This window comes from Hyaena hyaena, unplaced genomic scaffold (assembly GCF_003009895.1).
Source record: "Hyaena hyaena isolate Hyena2069 unplaced genomic scaffold, ASM300989v1 scaffold_209, whole genome shotgun sequence".
Taxonomy (NCBI): Eukaryota; Metazoa; Chordata; class Mammalia; order Carnivora; family Hyaenidae; genus Hyaena; species Hyaena hyaena.
Genome location: NW_024080844.1, coordinates 2,195,378 through 2,218,653, shown reverse-complemented (window position 1 = coordinate 2,218,653; position 23,276 = coordinate 2,195,378). Strand labels below are relative to the sequence as shown.

Below are 23,276 nucleotides of genomic sequence, written 5' to 3'. Positions count from 1 at the left end.
AAGAATTATTCATGAGACAACTGTTTAGTGAGTATAGAATCAGAGACAGAAATATAATGATCTGGGCCACAGGTAAAGGATATTTCACCTAAGTTCTAGAATAACCCAGTGTAATATTCCTACTTCACGACAAAAATACCCTTGATGTAACCTTGTAGCTTATGCTAATCAGATCTAAGATCTTTCCAGTATACACAAATACTTTACTGATTTTTGCCTTTCTGACCAGTTTGTATCCTGATTGCCCTTTCTCTGGTTATTCATGTATCCCCTCTTCTAGATAGATTCCCTGATTACCTCTTTATATTCCTTTGATTTTTTTCTCAGTTCAAACAAAATGCTTTGTAAATTATATGCAATTTGTAAATATTTGTTAAAAGAATAATTAACAACTTAGAAGAGCATAGATTTTCTTTATGTTGGTAGATACAGTGTGATAATTATGAAAATCTGAGTATCTTCATTACAGTTATTTGTCAATTTAAGTTTGTTGGCATTTACCTAGGAAGTTAACACCTCAATTTCTACATATGAAATGTGAACATAATGTATAAACTTGCTTCTCTTATGTATTATATGGAATAGCTTTTTAAAAGGTAATGAACATTTGACTATTTTAGAAATGTTTAGAAATAATTCTGAAAATGTTTAGACCATTCCAGTGTTTTTTTAGCTGGAAAAGAAAAGACTTAGGTTCGATTTTGTTATGCGATTTTCCATAAGCCTGACATTCATTTTGTTGTCCTTCTACCAAGTTACTTGACTCTTCTTCTCATAGTCCACTGTGAAGTTCTTCATGATGACTAGACCAAAATAATCTGCATTTACTGTAGCTTTCTGTGCTTTAAAAAAGTGTTGTATAGAAATTTTGATATCCATAAGGAAAAAAACCTGAAAATCTTATTTTGAATTGTTAAATAATTCTACAACTCTGTTCTTTCCCCAACCTAGCATTCATATCAGTCACCATTATTAAATATTTACAGTGCTCTAGGAGACACTTGTAGTTTATCCAAAAGCATCAGGAGACCTGCTCTGCTGCTGAAAGAAAGATTCCTGATTTAGAACAAGTCACCTAACCAAATCAGTTTCTCCATCTGTTAAAGGAGGATATTATGCTAGATGATCTGATGATGATTCTGTTTCAAATCTCAATCTCCATTCTTCAAGCTAGGTTACAAATTATGCCAAGCAAGCAAGGTTGGTTTTCATATTTAAAGATTTCTGGAGAACATTAACATGTAAAATTTATTAACACATATATACCCTGATCTTATGATGTTATTTATATCAAACTTGAGAAATTTACAGAGCTGTCACCTTTGTTTTTTCCAGATCCCTTTTTAAAGGAAAGTAATTATTACAGCCTCTCAAGAGTGTGTCCTTTAAACATTTTTACAATGTTTTATTTATTTCTGAGAAAGAGAGAGACAGTGTGAGCAGGGGAGGGTCAGAGAGAGAGGGAAACACAGAATTTAAAGCAGGCTCCAGGCTCTGAGCTAGCTGTCAGTACAAAGCCTGATGCGGGGCTCGAACCCACGAACTGTGAGATCATGACCTGAGCTGAAGTCGGACGCTCAACCGACTGAGCCAACCCAGGCGCCCCAAGAGTGTGTCCTTTAGCACATTTAGGTTAACACCTACTTAAATATACAGGAAATGCCCAACTTCTAGACTTCCAAAGTCTGTGTGTAAGAGTAGCTCCCCGAGCTCCAGCCATCACGCCACCCAAAAGCCACCAAAAACAATAGCCACAATAAACTCTGAATCAGTCCCAAAATGAGAGATGCTGTTTTCCTTCTCCTTGTACCTCTTGGCCTTTGTGTCTTCAGACTTCAAAATTCAGGTCAGAACTCTATGTCAGTGGCTTTTAAATTTATTGCTATTACAGCTTACAAAGAGACCAGTTATACAGATATATATGAATTTGTGTGTATATACAACACATACTTGAAACAGTGAACTAAAGGGAATGTATGCCAATATTTTTTCTTACATTCCATTTTTTTATGCTGCTTGTGACATACTAACTTGATTTTACAACTAAACCTAGCCCCCATTTACAGCACTCTTACTATAGAAAAATACAAGCCTCCAAATAGTTAACATAAAATTAAATGTTGAGAAAACTATTCATTTGTAAAGTGGGGAATGTTTATTTATGGGCGTATATATTTCTTTTGTAACCACACTAAACCTTCCTTGATTCTGATTGATATGTTGGGAACAGTTAGAAATATATAGTACTTTTAAGCAAATGAGGCTTATTGTCAGATTTAATATCTCTATCTCCAAATTAGTCAAACAAAATCTTTATACAATTTTACCTCCCATCTTCTTTCCCACTTGAATGTTCATAAACTGTGAAGAAAAGATTTCTAAGTAAAGATAAACTTCAATCCAGACTTGCTGGGTTATTAATTTAAAATTTATTTAAATATTAATTGAAGCATATCAACTCAGACTTGATTTCTAATATGGATAAGCATAGCGACCTCATCTGAAAGGAAAGTAATAGTTCTATAACTACAATAACTTCAATTTAAAATGTAGCAAGCCCTGAACTGGAAGTTTTTATGTGCATTATCTCGTTTAATCTTTGCCAATATGGAATAGATACTTATCCATTTTACAGCTAAAGAGGCTGAGGATTAGAGAAGATAAGCAACTTTCCCAGTAATCATCAGTGCTAGCATTTCAACCCAGGCCCATCTATTCTACAGTGTATGAAACTTTATGCTGCTAGTACAGAGTGGACTTAGTAACCAGCTGTCAGAGCTGTTAGGCTTGAGGGGAAAAATAAAAGAAATCTTAATTTAAGATATTTTAAAATATTTTTGAGGCATCTATGGTTGAACTTACACAAAGGAGAGAATTTTAACTCATGTCTCCCTGTGAATGGCTTCTAAAGTATTTGGTTTGATTCTTTCCCTTTTTAGGAACAAACTAATGTGATTCACTACATAGTTATTTACTATATTTCCTCACTTATAAGGCACATGGTTCATTTAATAACTTCTTAGTAGTATAAATATTGCATTAAATGTTTGTGAAGCTTTTATTAACTGACAGTCTAGCATGTATTTATCCATAAGCTTTCCTCTCATTCACAGACGAAAGAATGTCTGGCCATCGGCAATTATCTGTAGCATTCCGTTAACATTAGTTTTTGTAACCTGTGCTTAGGATTTTTTTTTTTAGTTTAGTTTGTTTTTTACTTGGAACCATTGTGATTGCCTGTATAAACTTTGAAAACTATGCATGTTAGAATAAAGGAAATACAGGGAATATATACATATGGAATATTATACAGAGTATAATATATAACTACATATAAAGTTAATTTTAGGGGCCCTGGCCTCCTTTTTTTTTTTTTTTTTTTTTTTTTTTACAAATAGTTTATTGTCAAATTCGTTTCTACATAACACTCAGTGCTCATCCCCAAAGTGTCCTCCTCCATGCCCATCCCTCCCTCCCCCCCACATCCATCAGTCCTCAGTTTTTGTCAGCATTCAAGAGTCTCTCATGGTTTGCCTCTCTCCCTTTCCCCCACCATTTCCCCCCTTCTTCTCCCTCTTGTTCCTCAGTTAAGTTCCTCCTAATCCTCCTATACGTGCAAACATATGATATTTGTCCTTCTCTGCCTTACTTATTTCACTCAGCATAACACCCTCAAGGTCCATCCATGTTGCTACACATGGCCAGATTTCATTGTTTCTCATTGCCATGTAGTATTCCATGGTATAGATAAACCACATCTTCTTGATCCATTCGTCCATTGAAGGACACTTAGGCACTTTCCATGTTTTAGCTATTGTGGAGAGTGCTGCTATGAACATTGGGGTACATGTGCTCCTATGCTTCAGCATTTCTGTATCCCTTGGGTAAATTCCTAGCAGTGCTATTCCTGGGTCATAGTGGAGTTCTATTGTTAGTTTCCTGAGGAACTTCCACACTGTTTTCCAGAGGGGCTGTACCTGGCCTCCTTTTTCTGTTTTTTTCATGCAGCATGAGCTATATTTTATAGCTTTGTGCTGAACCTGAGAGAAATCTAAAATATTTTCCATTATAATGAGATATAAACATTTCTGAGTTCTAGAAAAAGAAGAAATACCAACATTTTGGTTAAGCCAGATTAAGAAATTTAAGTCCATAGGTCTGTTTTGTGCAAAGAGAGAATAATTTACAAATGTTTTTCATAAATTTTTATTAATGTATTGCAGGTAGTTTGTAAAAGATGTGGCCCAAGACAGTCTAGTTGAGTACTTCCGAGATGGAAAAGGAATTGTCTTTTATTTTATGGGAGTGAATAGTGAAAGTGCTCTGATTTGGCATTAATACTCTTTGTTCTTCGGAAGACTTTCAGGCAGTTTATGAGTTCCAGTGTTCTTAGAAAGGAATCCCTCTGGGAGCTTAGTTTTCCCTTTTGATTACCTGCAGGTTTCCTTATCTCTTGGCTTCTGAACACTTTATGGTGAGAGTGAGTTTCTAATAATGTTGCCATCATCTCTTCTCCCCTCCTTCCCCCATTCCTGTAGGTGTACCAACATTCGACCAGGAGAGACTGGAATGGATGTAACAAGCCGCTGCACCCTTGGAGACCCCAATAAACTGCCAGAAGGGGTTCCCCAACCTGCCCGCATGCCCTATATCTCAGACAAGCACCCTCGACAGACCTTGGAAGTGATAAACCTTCTGAGAAAGCACCGGGAGCTATGCGATGTGGTGCTAGTTGTGGGCGCTAAGAAGATATATGCCCATCGAGTCATTTTGTCAGCCTGTAGTCCCTACTTCCGAGCTATGTTTACAGGAGAATTGGCAGAGAGCCGTCAGACAGAAGTAGTGATCCGAGACATAGATGAGAGGGCTATGGAGCTACTGATTGACTTTGCGTACACCTCCCAGATAACTGTGGAAGAGGGCAATGTTCAGACCCTTCTGCCAGCGGCTTGTCTCCTCCAGCTGGCAGAAATCCAGGAAGCCTGCTGTGAATTCTTAAAAAGACAATTAGATCCTTCTAATTGCCTGGGCATTCGGGCTTTTGCTGACACACATTCATGTCGTGAGTTGCTAAGGATAGCAGACAAGTTCACTCAACATAACTTTCAAGAGGTGAGTTATACATGGTGGTTTGAATGTGTTCATAATGTATTTGTCAGAGTTCACGTTCTGCTAACTAACATGCACCTGTTTGGGCATTTACTGCCGATTCTAACTTTTAATATCAAAGAAATAAGTTATTATCAATTCTCAGCCTGATTTTTATTTACAGGCCAATTTTAAGTTCTGTCAACAAAAGTTAAAGTTTAGGGATTTGATTCTCCCTAGCCATATTCATAAACTAGTTATAAGTCAGAATAGAGTTTATTAATTCATTGGAAATCTGTGTCTGATAAGATACCTAATGTCCCTCATTTGCATCACTCATTTCCTTTCTGATTGTATGGATTATTCAGCAGAATAAATTATAAATTAGCAGTTATTTAGAGAACTAACAATCAGAAAAAATGAAATTAGATGTGTATCAAAAGAATATTTATTAAATCTGTTATTTTTCATTTATTTAATAAATATTTGTAAAGCTGCTATGTTCAGCCACTGTGCTTGGAGAGAAAAGTCTACATGTAGTAGTGAACAAGATGCCCAGAATGCCTGTTCTCATGGAGGTTATAATATAGCAGAGAGGATAGCTATTGATGCATAATTACATAAATAATTAATAATAATAGGTGCTACAAAGAAGCCTATACTGTCAAACTCTGATTTAACAGTATTTTACAGAGAGGTTTAACTTTTGTTCTGGAACAGATCAAGCCAAATTCTGAGACATAAAAATCATAACTAGGTTGAGAGACTGAAAGAAACCTAGTGAGACCCAGAGCACAAAAGGGAGGACATTAGGACATTACATAACGATTTTACAGAAGGACCAGAGCCTGATCACACTGGAGTTAATAGACCATGTGAAGAATTTGAAATGTAATCTCAAGAGCAATAGAAAACAATTAAAGGGCTTTAAGCAAAGACATGGTCCCTTTTACATTTTAATATCAATCACTCTTTTCTCTACCAGGATAGCCTCCTATGGATCAAAGATTTAATACATACAAAATGAAACAATGAAAATATTGGAAGATGACGTAGAGCAATTCCTTTTTAATCTTGCAGTGAGAAAGACCTTTCTAATTGACTAATCCAGAAGGCATAGAAGAAAATATTGATAGATTTGACTACATAAAAATAAAAAATTTTTACATGGTAAAACAAAAAAACAGTAACAAGACAGAAGTCAAAGACAAAGGAGGGGAGCACCTGGCTGGCTCATTCTTGCGACTCCTGATATCAGGGTTGTGAATTCGAGCCTCAGGTGGGTGTAGAGATTACTTAAAAATAAAATCGTTAAAAAAACTGCCTAGATGGCTTAGTCAGTTTCACCAACTGTCCCATTATTGTTCTTTATAACAATATTTTTTTCCATTCCAATTTTCAGAGTAGATGATTTCATTTAGTTGTCATGTCTTCTGAGCTCCTGCTGATCTGGGGTAGTTTTCCACCTTTAAGAGTGTAGCCAGTTAATGTTGTAGAATGTCCCTCAGTCTGAGTTTATCTGATGTTTCCTCATGGATAGATTCAGTATTGACAGGAATACTACATAAATGATACTTTGTCATTCTCAGCGCATCACAGGAAGTACATGGTATCTATTTGTCCCATTACTGATTATGTTAACTTCAATCACTTGGCTAAGTGGAGTCTCCTGAATTTCTTTCCTATTAAGTTTTCTTTTTCCTTTTGTAGCTAGTAAGAACTTTTACAGAGAGATACTTCAAATCCATGTAGATATTCTACATTGATAATTTCTTCCCAAATCAGTTATTACTATGATGGTTGTAAAATGGTGATTTGAAAAAAACCACTCCCTTTTTTTTTTTTTTTTTTTTTATCAACATTCTGCTATAAGAAAGAAGTTTCCTTATCCCAAATGATTGATTAGCATTTTGGACTCAGTAGACTCCTATTCTAGTTAATGGATGATAGTCCTTTGTTACCATTTATTATTTTGATGCTTGATAGTCTGGTTTATCCTTCCTGTGCTTATTTTTGCAAAATTAAGCAGACATATGCATGTTTTTTTAATTTCCATTTCTTTCCTACACAAAAGGTAGCATTCTGTATATTCCTTGTTGCCTTTGCCTTCTACTTACTTCTGGAATTCATTCCATATCAATTCACAGAGATCTTCCTTGTTCTGTCTCCATAGCTGCCTTGTCCTCCTAGTGTGCACCGCAGATTTGCTCAGTTTCCTGTTTGAGCATTTGCATAGGATTCAGTGTTTTGCCACTATAGATAATGCTGCAATGAATAGACTTGTGTATGAATATTTCACTGTTTTTGGAGGTTTATCATCAGGATAAATTCCTAGAAATCGGCTGCAGGGCCGAAGGTTGACTGCAGGTGAATTTTGTTAAATATTGCCACATTCCCCTCTATGGGGATGGAACCATTCAGACCATAAAATATGCCATAATAATATGAGGGTGCATATTTCCTCGTAGTCTCACTAACAGAATATATTGTCAGCCTTTTGAATTTTTGCCAATCTAATAGATGAGAAGTGGAATCTCAAGAGTGTTTCAATTTTTATTTCCTTTAAAATAAGTAAAGTTGAATATCTTTCATATGTTTAAGAGGCCTTTTTAATATAATTTTTATGAATTGTTTATTAATACCTTTTGCCCATTTTTCTGTTAGATTTTTTAAAATCTTTTTTCTACTCAATGTTTTAAAATTCTGTTAACAGTGATAGCCTTCTATCTGTGCTACATGTTACAGACTCTTTTTTCCCAGTTTACCTTTGCCTTTCAACTCTGCTTATGGTAATTTTTGGTCATGGAAACTTTTTTATTAATATTGCCAAATGCATAAATCTTTTACTATATTGCATCTGGGTTTTGAAGCAAAATTTGAAAGTCTTTTCCTACACTCAGGTTACAAAGGAATTCACCCATATTTTTCCTAGTGTGTGTATGGTCTCTCTGAGTTTATCTTGTGTAGGGTGTGAAATATGGACTTTCTGTTATCTTTTTCTAAATATTTAGTCCCAATACCATTTATTTAAAAATCTCTTTTTGCCCCAATGATTTGAGATAACATCTTTATTATATACTGAATTTCTGTGTGTGCTTGGTTCTAGACCTTCTATTGTAGGCCATTTAGCGGTGCCATGCTGTTTCTTAGAATGTTTTAATTACCGAGGCTTTGTAGTATATTTTAGTACATAGTAGGGCTAATACCCCTGCCTTATAACTCTCTTTCAGTGTTTTCCTAACTTTCTTGCATGTTTATTTTTTGAAATGAGCTTAGTATCACCTTTTCCAGCTCTAAGAAAAAAAAAACTTGGTGTATTTATTGGGATCACAGTAATTTATAAGTTAACGTAAGAAGAATAATTATTTTTATGATGTTGAGTTCTATTCAGAAATGAGAGGTACCTTTTTGTTTCTTCAGTTCTGTTTTTTTTTTAATATCTCAGGAATGTTTTTATTGTTTTCTTCATTTAAGTTTTCTACATCTTAAGTTATTCCTAAGTGTATTTTTTGTTGCTATTGTAAAGTTTTTTTTCCCTTCACTATAGCTTCTAGCCAACTACCATTAATACATATGAAAGCTACCTTACTGAATTTTTTATTCTTTGAGTTACTTTTACATTGATTCTTCTGAGTTATCTGAACATCCTATTATGTCATCTGCATATTGATAGTTTTCTTTTTCTCCAATTGTTAGTGTTTTCCCTCCCTCTAGTTGCTTGGCTTAATAATTCTAGTAAAATGTTAAATGGTAATAGAAATATTGGACATACTTTGTTTCTAGTATTAGTAGGGATGACTTTGGTGTTTTCCCATTAATGAATATACTGATTTTAGCATTAAAGCGTGAATATTTTATCATATGAAGGAAGTACATGACTTCCTATTGTCTTGGATGTTTTTCTAAGGAATGGTATTGAATTTTGTCAAAGGTTTTGTCTATTTATGGAGATAATCATATGAATTTTCTCCTTAAACCTATTATTATGAATTCTAAATGAAGTTCCAAAATTAAAGCATCTTTGCATTTTTGGTACACACATTTTGGTCATGGTGTATTGTTAATGTAGTGTTGGAATCTATTCACTAATATTTTAGGTCATGTCTTTATGTTGATATTAGTAGTGATACTAGTCTTTAATTTTCTTGTGCCATCTTTTTAATGAGAAGTTGTGCTAGTTTTATTTTTTCTTTATTTTTTAAATTTTTAAAATTTTATTTATTTTTGAGAGAGAGGGAGAGGGAGAGAGAGAGAGGCAGAGATAGAGGGAAACAGAAGATCTGAAGCAGGCTCTGTGCTGACAGCAGAGAGTCTGATGTGGGGCTGGAACTTACATACTGTGAGGTCATGACCTGAGCTGAAGGCAGACACTTAACTAATTGAGCCACCATACGCAATTTTTATTTTTTTAATATTTATTTATTTTTGAGAGAAAGAGAGAGACAGAGTGCAAGCGGGGGAGGGGCAGAGAGAGGGGGAGACACAATCTGAAGCAGGCTCTAGGCTGTGAGCTGTCAGCACAGAACTCGAACTCACAGACTGCAAGATCATGACCTGAGCTGAAGTTGGACACTTAACGGTCTGAGCTACCCAGGCACCCCTTCTGCTGTCTTTATTGGGTTAGATATACATGTTATACATCATAAAAATGAGTTAGAAGTTTTCTTTCATGTTTTGAAACATGTTGTACAACACTGGGACAATGTCCTCTCTGGAAGTCTGGTAGAATTTCTCTGTGAAACTGTCTAGATGTAGGGCTTTTTTGTGAAGTACTTTATTGATCATTTTCTCCATTCCGTGAAATTTTTTCTTTCCACTAGGATCAGTATTGGTAGACTATATTTCCCTATAAAATTATCAATTTTATCTAGGTTTTCAAATTTATTTATATTAGAGGTATACAAATTTCTTTTAAGTTTTGAATTTCTGCATCAGTGGTTCTTTACCCCTTGAGATTTTGTATATGTGTACTTTTAATGTTTCTTTCCTTGAAAAAGGTAGCTAGTGGTATGTCTTGTTCATGTTCTTCCAAAGAATCAATATTTTGACTTACTAATTAGATCTACAATTTTTGTCTCTATTTCGATGCATTTTGGTTTTACCGTTGTTAATTCCTTCCTTGTATTCTCTTTTGGCTTGCTGTATTCTTTTTCTAGCTATTTGAATTGAGAATTTGATTCATTTTCATTCTATTACATTAGCTACTATAAGTGTTTAAAGCCATAGTTTCCTCTGATCACTGTTTTAAATATATTTAATAGATTCTTATCTTTACTTCTTGATTTGCTGTTTTACAGTAATTCTGTTTACATTTCTCTTTACCAAGAACTATTAATAGAAAATTTTAAATTTGGGAGTGGCAGGGTATTTTTGTATTTTTTAATTTCATTTTTAATTTCTAATTTTAGTGCATGGCAGTCAGTGTTGTTTGTAGTATTTCTACTTCATGAAATATACTTAAATTTTTTTTAATGCTTTATTTACTTCTGAGAGAGAGAGAGAGAGAGAGAGCGAGCCTGAGCAGGGAAGGGTCAGAGAGAGAGGGAGACACAGAACCTGAAGCAGGCTCCAGGCTCTGAACTAGCCATCAGCACAGAGCCTGACGCGGGGCTTGAACCTATGAACTGTGAGATCATGACATGAGCCGAAGTTGGACGCTTAACCGACTGAGCCACCCAGGCGCCCCTGAAATATACTTTTTTAGTCCTATAATATATTATCAGTTTTTCCAACTATTCCATATGTACATGAAAATAAGGTGTATTGTCTAGTCTCTATTATAGTATAGTATTTGATGCATATGCATAAAGTCCTGCTTTAATCATAGCTTGGGTTTCACATCTGATGGTAGTTGCAAATATCTGAAGAATGTCCTTAATAGGGAAAGATTTGGAATCCCTTCCAGTTTTAAACCTGCCTTTCAAATGAACCTGATTTATACCATAATGAAATCCCCTTGTTCATGGAGTAGAATGCAGTAGTTTGTGCACTAGTTCTGTGCAGATGCAAAAAGGTGTCACCATTTTGGGGGCCTTAACACATGTGACTTATTTAAATTGTTTTCTAACTTAAGTCTATATTTAATTTCTTTCTGTTTCATTAGACCTAGCTTAATTCATACAGTGTTATTTGTCCATAAAAATAATTTGAAAACTTGTCTTTCAACATTAGGTTCACAATTCACTCCTGGTAGAAGACTCTAGTTAACTTTGCTTATTCACTCTTATTGTTTTCAGTTTTATTCATTCTTCAAATTGCGTCTCCATTCATTAGAAGAAACCAAAAGTAAGCTCATTACTATAATAGTGTGGGACTTAAAATCCAGATCTACTATAAACTTTTATTTAAAACAGATAACTTAAAAGCTTTATTTTCTTAACGTGGTTGTTTGGTCAAGGATAGACTTCAGTGCTAGATTTACTCTCATGGTAGATCATTAATAACTTTTTCTTCTTGCTGGAAAAAGAGAAGTAACAGTTTAACTAGACTTTATCAAAAGTATTATTTTTACTCTTTGCTTTCAGTGCCAAACAAATATTTTCTCACAGATTTTCATGTCTTCTTGCCATTCAATGTTTTCAGTAAGTAACTAGTGAATGTAATAGTGGTTTATTCATAAACTTGGTGATCATTGGTTTATAATCACTAAGTTGGGGAAAAATAATTTATATTTTAACAAGATCCAAAAGAATGTTAAGGCACTTCTTTGCAAAGCTTGATGATACCACACTTGTGTTTGAATTAAGAGATCGGGGGGCGGGGGGTGGTGAAGAGGAAAGATACCATCATGGCTACAGTTCTGCATGCTGTGAAGGCCAGCACACATAATTTGGGACTGGGCCCCGAATTTTGCCTTGATTTTATAGCCTCCAAGTTGGGGTTGCCAGATAAAATAGAGGGTGCCCAGTTCATTATGAATTTCAGATACACAACAAGTAACTTTGTAGTGTAAGCACGTCCTTTGTTTTTATTTGCTAAATCTGACAGCCCTGCCACAGAGAATACAATGCAGCCATTCTAACTACTAAGTTACCTGGGTAACCAACTTCAGCTAAAATTTGGAGGTAACCTTTCTTATTTCCTGAATCCCAGAAGGTCTCTCACTCAGGTGATTTGAAAACCTGTGCCATAAAAATTGGAGATCTCATTAATATTTTCTGCTATGAGGATAGTCAACCTTACAGCATTTTTTTTCTAATGTACTTGGGATAAAACAGTCTTAATCAAATATTTAAGTTGCTGTGGCTTATCTTGTATGCTGCTAAATATTCTGACTTTTTGATGAGCATGAAAAAATCTCTGTCCTAAAAGAAAACATCATCTGCATTAGAGGTTACTCCTAACCACATCCTTCTTGCACTGATATAGACATCACATGTAGCACAATCTTCTGAATGAGAAAACAGACAGCATGGAGGGTAGCATTGACCGTTTCCCTCCTCCACATTGCACCCTGAGCCTTTTACTCTACATACTGATGACAGGATTTACAACATCTTGGGATTTGTGGCTGGACTGCACAATAAGGTAATATCCTTGTTGCCGTTTCATCTCCACTCTGATATTTACATATCAGAGTGGTTTGATCCTCAGAAGTTTTCATGGGTCTCTCTCCTCAGTATATTCATTCTTGCTTGTGGAATTGCTGACACCCTCATTCTCTTTTTAAACTGGCCCCCTTGCTGTGTGTGCCCAAGACATTGCTCTTTCAGCAACTAATCTTCCTCTGAAAGCTTTTTCTGATTTTTTATTCACCTCATAGTTCTGGAGTTATAATTTGATGTAGTTAGCTTTGTTTATTTTGAATGTAAGTATGTATTTTGATACTTCATTTTAGAAAAGCAGATTTTATTTTTCTTAAACTGCTTGAATCACAAATTATTTTTTCAAAATTTTAATTGTGTCCTCAGTACTTTTCTTTGTTCCCCACCTTTTTAAAAATTAGTAAACATTAGTTTTTAGATCAGTTTTAAGTTCACAGCTAACTGGAACAGAGCTCCCATGTACCCCATACACACACACACACACACACACACACACACACACACACACACACACACCCATCCCTATTATCAACATCCTGCACCAGAAAGGTATGTTTGTGACAACTGATGAACCTACATTGACAAGTAAATAATCACCAACAGTAAATTAAATGTGGTCACAGAGTTATTTTTCTTTTATTCTTACCGAACTTTGAACAGGTGATGGAAAGTGAAGAGTTCATGTTGCTTCCAGCCAATCAGCTCATTGATATAATATCTAGTGATGAACTGAATGTTCGCAGTGAAGAACAGGTGTTCAATGCAGTGATGGCCTGGGTCAAATACAGTATTCAAGAAAGACGTCCTCAGTTACCCCAGGTATGGTGGAAATGTTTCTTCCAGTAACTGCCCTTTTGGTACTGGATAATACATGTTTGACTTGCAAAAAATAAACAATTGTCACTGCCCCTTATATTAGACTGTAAGAGACACCTTTTCTCCCAAATAATCAAGAAGATAGTGTTTAGAAGCATTTTAAGTATTTATCATTATGAATGTTTTGCTCCTTGGCTTCCTTTCTAATTTGCATCAACTCTAGATTGTGTGTTAGCACAAGTCAGCACCTAAATGGTGTAAACGAACAAAAGAAAGCAAGGATGGCGATTATCGTGCTTCCCTTCCTTGTGGCTTGGAAATCCCATCACATTTGGAAGAGTAAAGGGATGATATGGGGCATAAGTGGTCACTAAATGAATGCTTAATGTTCTTGTAATTATGGCTATAGTTTTTAGAAATTTAATAGGATATTCTTCTGGATTGTTCGAATCCAGTTATGTAAGCTAATTATAGAAGAGCTTATAACATAGTACTGAAAGCTCAAAGTAGCTTTCTAAAATGATACTAGTATGCTTTCAATTTTCTGACTATTCTGTTTATTGGTAGAATAAATTTATGTTTAGTATTTATGCCTTCCCTCCCTCTTTATTATTTATTAAATCAAATTAATTCAGTTAGATCCCAAAACAATTGGAAATACTATAGGAACTTATGTTATGCATTCTCTTAAATATTTTGCAGGTGGGAGCTCATGCCTTTAACGGTATTTATTATCTCTTAGGTGCTGCAGCATGTTCGCCTGCCTTTGCTTAGTCCCAAGTTCCTGGTGGGCACTGTAGGCTCTGATCCCCTCATCAAAAGTGATGAAGAATGCAGGTATGAATGGCCCTGGGTGGGAAAAATCAAGAACTAAGCATTTCTGGGTTTTTTTTCTCCTAATTTCTTTATTTGTATTACTTCCTAAATATTGTATTTCTTAGTGCTGACACCAGAGCAGTATTTAACAGGTTTTTCTTCTGGGTTAGGGTCAAGAGGAGGAGATGGAAGAAGAGAGGACTGAGCTTCCAGTATTCCATTCCATTAGTTTTTATGTGTGGTGCTTATTGGTGTAGAAGTGGCAATAAAGAGGTAGATTTCTAAGATTTTAATGCAAGCTTGAATTTGAAGAGGCAGTTCTCTGCTAATACATGTTTTTCTTGAGATAAATAATGCTGATGAATCTGTCAAAAAAGTATCAGGAGCGTTTTTCTTCCATCACACGTACCTACTTGGGGAATAGGACCAGCCTTGCTTTCTCACGTGGACAGAGTCAAAGGTCTGCCCCTTAAATAGCTGTGGCAGGATTTCCACTAGAGCTTGGTGGAGTAGTTTTATAATGTTTTTTTGTGAAAGAAAGTCTAAGTGCTTTTATCATACAAACAAAACACCCATTTTATTGGACTATCTCTATAATATAGAGACAATTTAATAAATTACTTCCCAGATTTTAAGATTTAGGTTCAAATCAAACTATATGATGTTTTTAACCATTTTTTCCCTATCATGTTCTCTATATAAAAATGAAAGTGTAAGTCAATACTCAGAACTCCTTAAAATACACTGACTTTTGGGTCTCTCTTAGTGACTAAAGAAACTTGTTCTAGTGTTAGAAATCCCTAGAACAGAGGTAGAATATGTAGAGTTATTTGCCTTTCTTCTATAATCTGAAGCCTGTCCCTTAGCAAGAAATGTCAGAGGGGGGTTTAGATATTTGTATTTTATTTATTTATTTATTTATTTTTAAATGTTTATTTATTTTGAGAGAGAGAGTGTAAGTGAGTGGGGAGGGACAGAGAGAAAGGGAGAGAGAGAAGCCCATGCAGGCTCCCCACTCAGCACAGAGCCCAACATGGAGTTTGATCTCAGGGCCGCGAGATCATGACCTGAGCCAATATCAAGAGGCAGATACTTAACTGACTGAGCCACACAGGTGCCCCAATATTTGAATTTTAAATTTAAAAAACAGACAAAAATGGCAATTAATTCCCTCAAATATGTACAATAGCAGAAGGAAAACCATATGAATTATGGATTCTGCAATCTGAAGAAACAATGCAAAAGTGCTCCTCTCCCATAAAATATAAATCAGATTGTACTGATTCTGATGCACAAAGTAAAGTTACTTCCAAAGTCACTTTTAAGGGAAGCCCTTTACTGATATCCTGACCTCACCATTTACTAGATGTGGGACCTTAGGCAAGTCACCTTAATCTCTTTCTGCTACGGTTTCTTTATCTGTAAAGTAGGGACAATAATAGTACCTAATCCCCAGTGGTGGGGATTGTTGAGTTAATATATACTAAACCCTTAAAACAGGGACTGACACATAGCTATAAGTGTTCTCATTGTTACTTTTAATTTTGGGTTGAATTGTTAAGTTTTAGCTCTATACTCCTTCTAGGAACCCCTGAACACCTAAAAACCGCTATTAAGAGATCATAGTCTTTGTTTTTAAGGCTCAGGAAGCTCGGGAAAGTTCTTGGTCATCAGCTTGGGTTTTGGGTGGAGAGGAGCTGTTGGTTTGGGGATTTTATTTTAGGATAAGTAAACTCAAAAAGGGGTCCTATCAAAGCCATATATTGGAAGTGTACTATGGGTCATGGTTGTGATTGGTCCTGCAGGAATAAATTACTCTTTGTAGCATAAAAAGCTAGAGAAATGAAAATATATTCTAGGAAACACTTTCGAAATTGAGAAAGATTTGCACTAATCAGATGCTGAATCACTCAGAGAGGACTTACATGAGCAAAGTCCGTATGTGAATAGTTTATATTAGGATATTGTATTTAACAAGTGTAATTACTAGGTTCTTCTCAGAAAGTACCTTAATAGACAAGAAAAAAAATTGTTCCTCCTCAGTAGATTTGCTGAGAGTAAGCCATTTCATACAGTACCAGATAGCAAATTAATATTACATGACAGTACAATGTTTCTTTTTAGCAATCCGATTTTTTATCTGGTCTTATTATTTAATTAATCTAATAACTATCTAGTGCCAAGGCTGATGTGCTACTTTGCCAGTATCCTACAGAATCTAGTAAAATTCACTAGAAAGCAATAATTATGCAGGTTGGTGATTGAGTTTTAAGTTTTAGTTTCCCGTAAGTTATTGTTGGCCCCAAGCATAATGAGTTTCAGGCTAAATTTGCACTAAGATAGGAAGTCATGATGGAAATAGCAATCAATTTACAACTCATAGTATGACTGGCATCATTTCTCTCATGTTTGTGCTTTTTTAATATTGGCTAGCATTCATGATTTGGGTTGATTTGTGCTTGCTCCCTTGGCCAACTTACCTGTTCCTAAATCATATTGGGATTTGACTAACAATATTATTTAGACATTTGGAATAAAGGCAGAATTTTCTTCACAGAGACTTGGTAGATGAAGCTAAAAACTATCTCCTCTTGCCTCAAGAACGACCACTAATGCAAGGACCAAGGACAAGACCACGGAAACCTATCCGATGTGGAGAAGTACTCTTTGCAGGTTTGGATCTTAATATACTATGATTAAACTGATTATTTTCCCACATGTTAAACTCATTTGAATAGTCCCTTGGACAATTGTGACATCCACTGTCACGAGAAACACATTATAAGTTACCACGTAGCTTAATTCCTTAACTCATGATCCAACACTGGTATTCTCCAAGAGTGCTCTATTTTTATATAAGTCTAAAAATGTCATGCAATGGATGTTTTGTTAAAACGAGTCATATGCATTTTTTATATACCAGTGTTCAAGACACCTCATAATTACCTAGAACTGTCAAAATAACATTATCTTCACAGGGGGTCCTGGGTGGCTCAGTTGGCACCCGACTTTGGCTCATGTCATGATCTTGTGGTTTGTGGGTTCGAGCCCCATATCAGGCTCCATGCTTGCTGCAGCTCAGAGCCTGAAGCCTGCTTCAAAATCTGTGTGTCCCTCTTTCTCTGTTTCTCCCCCATTCACAGTCTTGTCTCTCTCTCAAAAATAAATAAACATTAAAACATTTTAAGAAACAAAGCATTATCTTAAACAGTGATACACATTCCTAGCTCCACTGAGCTAGACTGAGCCCAAGACAACTTGCTGTATCATTTTGCTCCTGCTCACTGCTCCTTAATCTCTGAGAACTTTCATCCTCAGATGTCACTTCCATCCATGTAAATTCAGCTTCCTTGTTCACCCGAATAATAACTTCCTCACTGTTGCATCAAACTACTTTTTATTAGTTCTGTCATAGTCCATTCGGGCTACTTTAACCGAAAATCAGAAACTGGGTGGTTATAAACAGCATAAATTTATCTCTCACAGTTCTGGAGTTTGGGAAGTCCAAGATTAAAGCACCATCAGATTCTGTGTCTTCATAGAAGGTGGTCTTCTCGCCTTTTTGCTGTGTCCTTACACGGAGGCAGGGGCAAGGGAACTTTCTGAGGTCTCCTTTCTGAGAACACTGACCCATTCATGAAAGCTCTGCCCTCATGACCTAAGCTCCTTGAAAAGGCCCTACCTCCTAACACCATCACACTGGGGACTAGAGTTCAACATATGAATTTTGGTGGGACATACAAACGTTCAGTCTGTAGCAAGTTCTTTGGATTTTTTTTCTAATTCTGATTCATGGAGCTAACTGGGACTCATAGCATTTGTATTTAAACTCCCAACTTTCACTAATTCCATGGCTCCATAGATGTCGATATCCTTGGATTCTTCTGTCCCACTTTAATATATGAAGTGTTCTATTCCTTTTCATCAGGGAATTTTGTGCTGTCTCTGGGGCCTGGTATCCTTTTCCATCAGCCTAACCACTGCCTGTCTTTTTCTTTCCAATTTAATTTTCTCTTGCATGTGGGAATATATTTTCCCCTATATTTTTAGAAGGAAAATTTGATGATTTATGTTTTGAGCTCTCTCTTTTTAAATTTTGTCATCTAAATTTCTTCATGTAGAGGACTGTAGTATTTCTTCAAGAAGAAAATTGATGCCAAGTTTTCTTTTTCTCTCCAATCCTCATCAGGCTTTTTTCTTCTCTTTTGAGGAATTTCTTCATTTTTGTTTTAGATTTCAAACATAATTGTTAATTACGCACTGAGTTATCCCATGCCCCTAGTGTCCACATGTCTCTGCTATTAATAGGTTTATAATTTGTATTATTCTTACTTATCCTTATGTGGGTTTACACAGACATTTGCACGCTCATACCTACATACATCTGGATCCTCGCTCTCCCATATACCAGTTTTAGAGTTTCTCTTTCCCAATTTTGAAAGTTGATTGCCTATTTTTTTAAAATTAGAAGACTGCAAGATCTAATTATTTGTACCTGTGTCTTCATGGTGTCATGTAGGTTTTGGAAATTCTAGTGGTAGGACCGTCTTTATGGAGTTATGTCCATTATTATGAAGATCTATTAACTGTTTTATTTGGCTGTTAGTTTTAGTACCTGGAGTAAGAATAGAGTAGGAATAGCAGTACGCGACTGTTCCATCAGCCTCAGAACACTCTGGTAATAATTAGGAACTAGATTAAGGTAGAGGGGAGGATAATAGAAACTCAGAAAAATGAAACAGAAGAGAACTTCCCTGTGATCAAAACCTGGAGGCTAAGCCAAATAAGTGTATGAAAAGTATATTTTGGATCCAGGCTCCTCTCAAGATTCAGTGGAGATACCAATCCAGTGGAACAAGACTAGATAAACTTTTGGGGATGCCGAGAGGCATTGCCAAATTAATGTAGCTCCTTTAAATAGAAATTTAAACTTGACTTCACTTGAATTATTTAACAACTGCCATTTTTAGCCTGCTGGTTTCTACCATATTTTACCAGTGTGATATGATTATAAATTGCCAGGTGACATGTTTTCAATGTGTAACCAACTTCATGAAAATCTCATTTGCCTCTTTGGTTAAATCATGGTATTGGGGCATGTGGCTGGCTAAGAAAGTAGTAGAGCATGCAGCTCTTGATCTCAGGGTCATGAGTTCAAGCCCCATGTTGGGCATAGAGCTTACTTTAAAAAAATGGCTGGTTCAATTGATGGAGCATGTGACTCTTGGTCTTAGAGTTGGGGGCTTAAGCCCCACTTTGGGTGTCGAGATTACTTAAAAATAAAATCTTTAGGGTGCCTGGGTGGCTCAGTTGGTTAAGTGATCGCTCTTGATTTTGGCCTAGGTCATAATCTCACAGTTGTGACATCGAGCCCCACATCAGGCCCCCACCCCATGCGCATGCTGAGTGGGGAGCCTGCTTAAGATTCTCTCTCTCCATCTCTTTCTGCCCCTCCCCCACTTACACGCACTTGTTCTCTCTCTCTCTCAAAATAAATAAATAAATGTTTAAAAAAACACATTATTCTCATTTTACTCTGGCTCAGGAAGTTATTGGGATCCCTGTTGAAACCATTATTTTTGAAGTGTTTTGAAATTGAAGTATCGTTAGACCTCACTTTTTAATCTCCAGAATGTAGCCGTTAGTTTGAATTGGAATAGCGATTATTTGAAAGAATAATAAATTAAAATTATCTGCTATACCCACACTTTTATTCAGAGAGCACTCTGAGAAGCTCTGTGGAACTCCATTTGAACCTGTTATTCTGGTTATGAAAAATTTAGTTTCTTCAAAACATTTCCTGACCTTAAATGTCAGGTTGGATAATGTAGAATTCCCTACAGGCTGTAGATTAAACAGAAAGTAAAGTATTTTATACTATAAATCATAAGAATTTTTGTATTATTTTCAGTCACAAGAGGACCTATTTTTTAAATTTTTATTTATTTTTTAAATTTACATCCAAGTTAGTTAACATACAGTGCAACAATGATTTCAGGACATAGGTGGAAATGGCAAGATTTCATTCTTTTTGATTGCTGAGTAATACTCCATTGTATATATACCATATCTTCATTATCCATTCATCTATCAATGAACATTTGGGCTCTTTCCATACTTTGGGTATTGTTGATAGTGCTGCTATAACTCATTCCATTCCCTTCAAATGAGCATACCTGTATCCCTTGGATAAATACCTAGTAGTGCAATTGCTAGATCATAGAGTAGTTCTATTTTTAACTTTTTGAGTGACCTCCATACTGCTTTCCAGAGTGGGTGCACCAGTTTGCATTCCCATCAGCAGTACAAAAGAGATCCACACGAGGACCTGTTAAGAGACCATGAAGAGATGAACAAAATCCCTTTCCCCAATAGAATAAAAAGAAAACCAGGATTCTGACTTATAATTCTTTTTTTTTTTTTAAGTATAATTGACATACAGTATCTCATTAGTTTCAGGTATACATCATACTGATTTGATATTTTTATACATTATAAAATGTCCTCACTATTAATCATGGTACCATGTATTACCACACAAAGTTATTATATTATTGACTGTATTTCCTGTGCTCTACATTACATTCCCATGACTAATATATTTTATACTGGGAATTTATACCTTTTTAATCCCTTTACCTATTTTGTTGCCCCCCAACTCTACTCCACTCTGGTAACCAACAGTTTGTTTCCTGTATCTGGGAGTTTGTTTCTGGTTTTGTTTTGTTTTGTTTTGTTTTGTTTTGTTTTGTTCTGTTTGTTTCCATGTAAGTGAAATTGTACAGTATTTGTCTGACTTATTGCACTTGGTTGGATCTCTCTAGATCCAACTGTGTTGTCACAAGTGACAAGATTTCCTTCTTTTTTTATGGCTGAATAATATTCAATTGTATATATGTAGTATATCTCTATTCATTTATCAGTAGAGCCTTAGGTTGCTTTCATATCTTGGCTATTATAAATAATGCTGCATTGAACATGGGGGTTCATATTTCTCTTTGAATTGATGTTTTCATTTTCTGTGGATAAATATTCAGAAGTGGGATTCCTGAGTCATATGATAGTTCTATTTTTAATTTTTTGAGGCCTCCATATTGTTTTCCAGAGTGGTTGCACCAGTTTACATTTTGCTAACAGTGTATGAAGATTCCCTTTTCTCTACATCTTCACCAACACTTGTTATTTTTTGTCAAGTTTTAGTTCTTTCAGCTTTCGATAAGAAATTACATTTAATTAGTGTTTTATTCTTTAGAAAGCAGTGTCACGTATTTATTATTTCACTTAAAAATTTTTATTCCTTATATAACAAATAAGGTAGTTTGTAAGATATTCCTAAGATCACATCACTTAGTAGAGGTAATACACAAACTCCAGTTTTCTAACTAAATTCAGTGTTTCATCCATTAAATGCCACTTACTTCCCAATCTGATTTAAATTGGTGTCCTTGCCCTTCTCTGTAAAATGGATTTATTTAGAAAATTAAAGATTATAGCAAACCCAGTGAAATAAGTAAAAGTCATAACTTATGTTTTGACCTGCTTCTAGAGATATTTGGTAAGTCCAAGCAGTAGGTCACAATTTGAAGTTTTGAAGTGAGTGATACATTTTGTGCATTAGGACAGGTATTCTCTTGACCACTTATATTACTTCCCCCAGTTGGTGGCTGGTGCAGTGGAGATGCCATTTCTAGTGTCGAACGATATGATCCACAGACCAATGAATGGCGAATGGTAGCTTCAATGAGTAAAAGGCGATGTGGAGTTGGGGTTAGTGTTCTTGATGACCTGCTATATGCAGTAGGAGGCCATGATGGATCTTCTTATCTCAATAGTGTTGAAAGGTAAGTAAGGTGAATTTGAAATTTTTTTCTCTGCTAGTCATAAAGTTTTATTTGAGATGTTAACCAGGAAACAGGTGTGATTTGCTGCTTTAGTATTTCATCTACTAGTTGGCAACCTTGACCACTTAGCATAACATTTGAGTCCTTTATAATTTAACCTCCACCTGATCTTTTTTTCCAGTCTGTCTTCCCTGACACACCCCTATTCCTTAATGCAACTGCAGACCTGCCCAATTGCCTGTGGTTCCTTGGGCATGCTAAACTCATTTATTCCTCTTTGCCTACTTATATGCATGGTGTTCTTTCTTCCCTGGAATATCTCTTCAAGATTCAAATGTTACATCTTATATAAAGCCTTCTCTGACACCCTACAGACTATTAATTACTCATTCCTCTGCTTTTTCAAAAGTATTTTAAACATGCTTGTATATATCTGGCTATCATTGTTAAAATGCCTTTTCCCATGTCTATCACAGTGCCTGGCACATTGGAATCCTACAATAATTGGTTTTTAAGAACGTCTAGCTTCTGGCTCACATACACCCTTTTTCATTCAGCTGTGATTTACAGTGATTCTTGGTATCTCCTAAACATGTCTATGAAATCCTGCACCATAGCAGGGCTGGTTCAATATTCACAATTCAATCAATGTGATACATCATGTTAGTAAAAGAAAGGATAAGACCATATGATCTTGTCAATAGATGCAGAAAAAACATTTGACAAAATACAGCATTCTTTCTCAGTAAAAACCCTCATGAAAGTCAGGATAGAAGGAACATACCTTAACACCATAAAAGCCATATATGGAAAGCTCACAGCTAATATCATTCTCAGTGGGGAAAAACTGAGATTTTCCCTTGAGATCAGGAACACGATAGGGATGTCCACTCTCAACAGATGTCCACTGTTGTTTAATATAGTGTTGGAAGTCCTAGCCTCAGCAATCAGACAGCAAAATGAAATAAAAGGCATCCAAATTGGCAAAGAAGTCAAACTTTCACTTTTCCAGATGACATGATACTCTACATGGAAAATCCAAAAGATTACACCAAAAAGCTGTTAGAACTGATACATGAATTCAGCAAAGTCGCAGGATACAAAATCACTATACAGATATTGGTTGTGTTTCTCTACACCAATAATGAAGCAAAAAAAAAAAAAAAAAAAA

At 35.6% G+C, this 23,276-nt stretch overlaps 1 protein-coding gene across 2 annotated transcripts in view; it reads left to right on the top strand.

The window, feature by feature from the left end:
• KLHL20 (kelch like family member 20) overlaps nucleotides 1-23,276 on the top strand; it is a 56,683-nt gene that overhangs the window by 13,235 nt on the left and 20,172 nt on the right. For both annotated transcript variants that reach the window (XM_039242367.1, XM_039242366.1), the window contains exons 3-7: nucleotides 4,539-5,112; nucleotides 13,293-13,451; nucleotides 14,191-14,285; nucleotides 16,822-16,937; nucleotides 21,922-22,105. In XM_039242367.1, coding sequence (XP_039098298.1) covers nucleotides 4,539-5,112; nucleotides 13,293-13,451; nucleotides 14,191-14,285; nucleotides 16,822-16,937; nucleotides 21,922-22,105 — 1,128 coding nt within the window. The remainder of the gene's footprint in view (nucleotides 1-4,538; nucleotides 5,113-13,292; nucleotides 13,452-14,190; nucleotides 14,286-16,821; nucleotides 16,938-21,921; nucleotides 22,106-23,276) is intronic.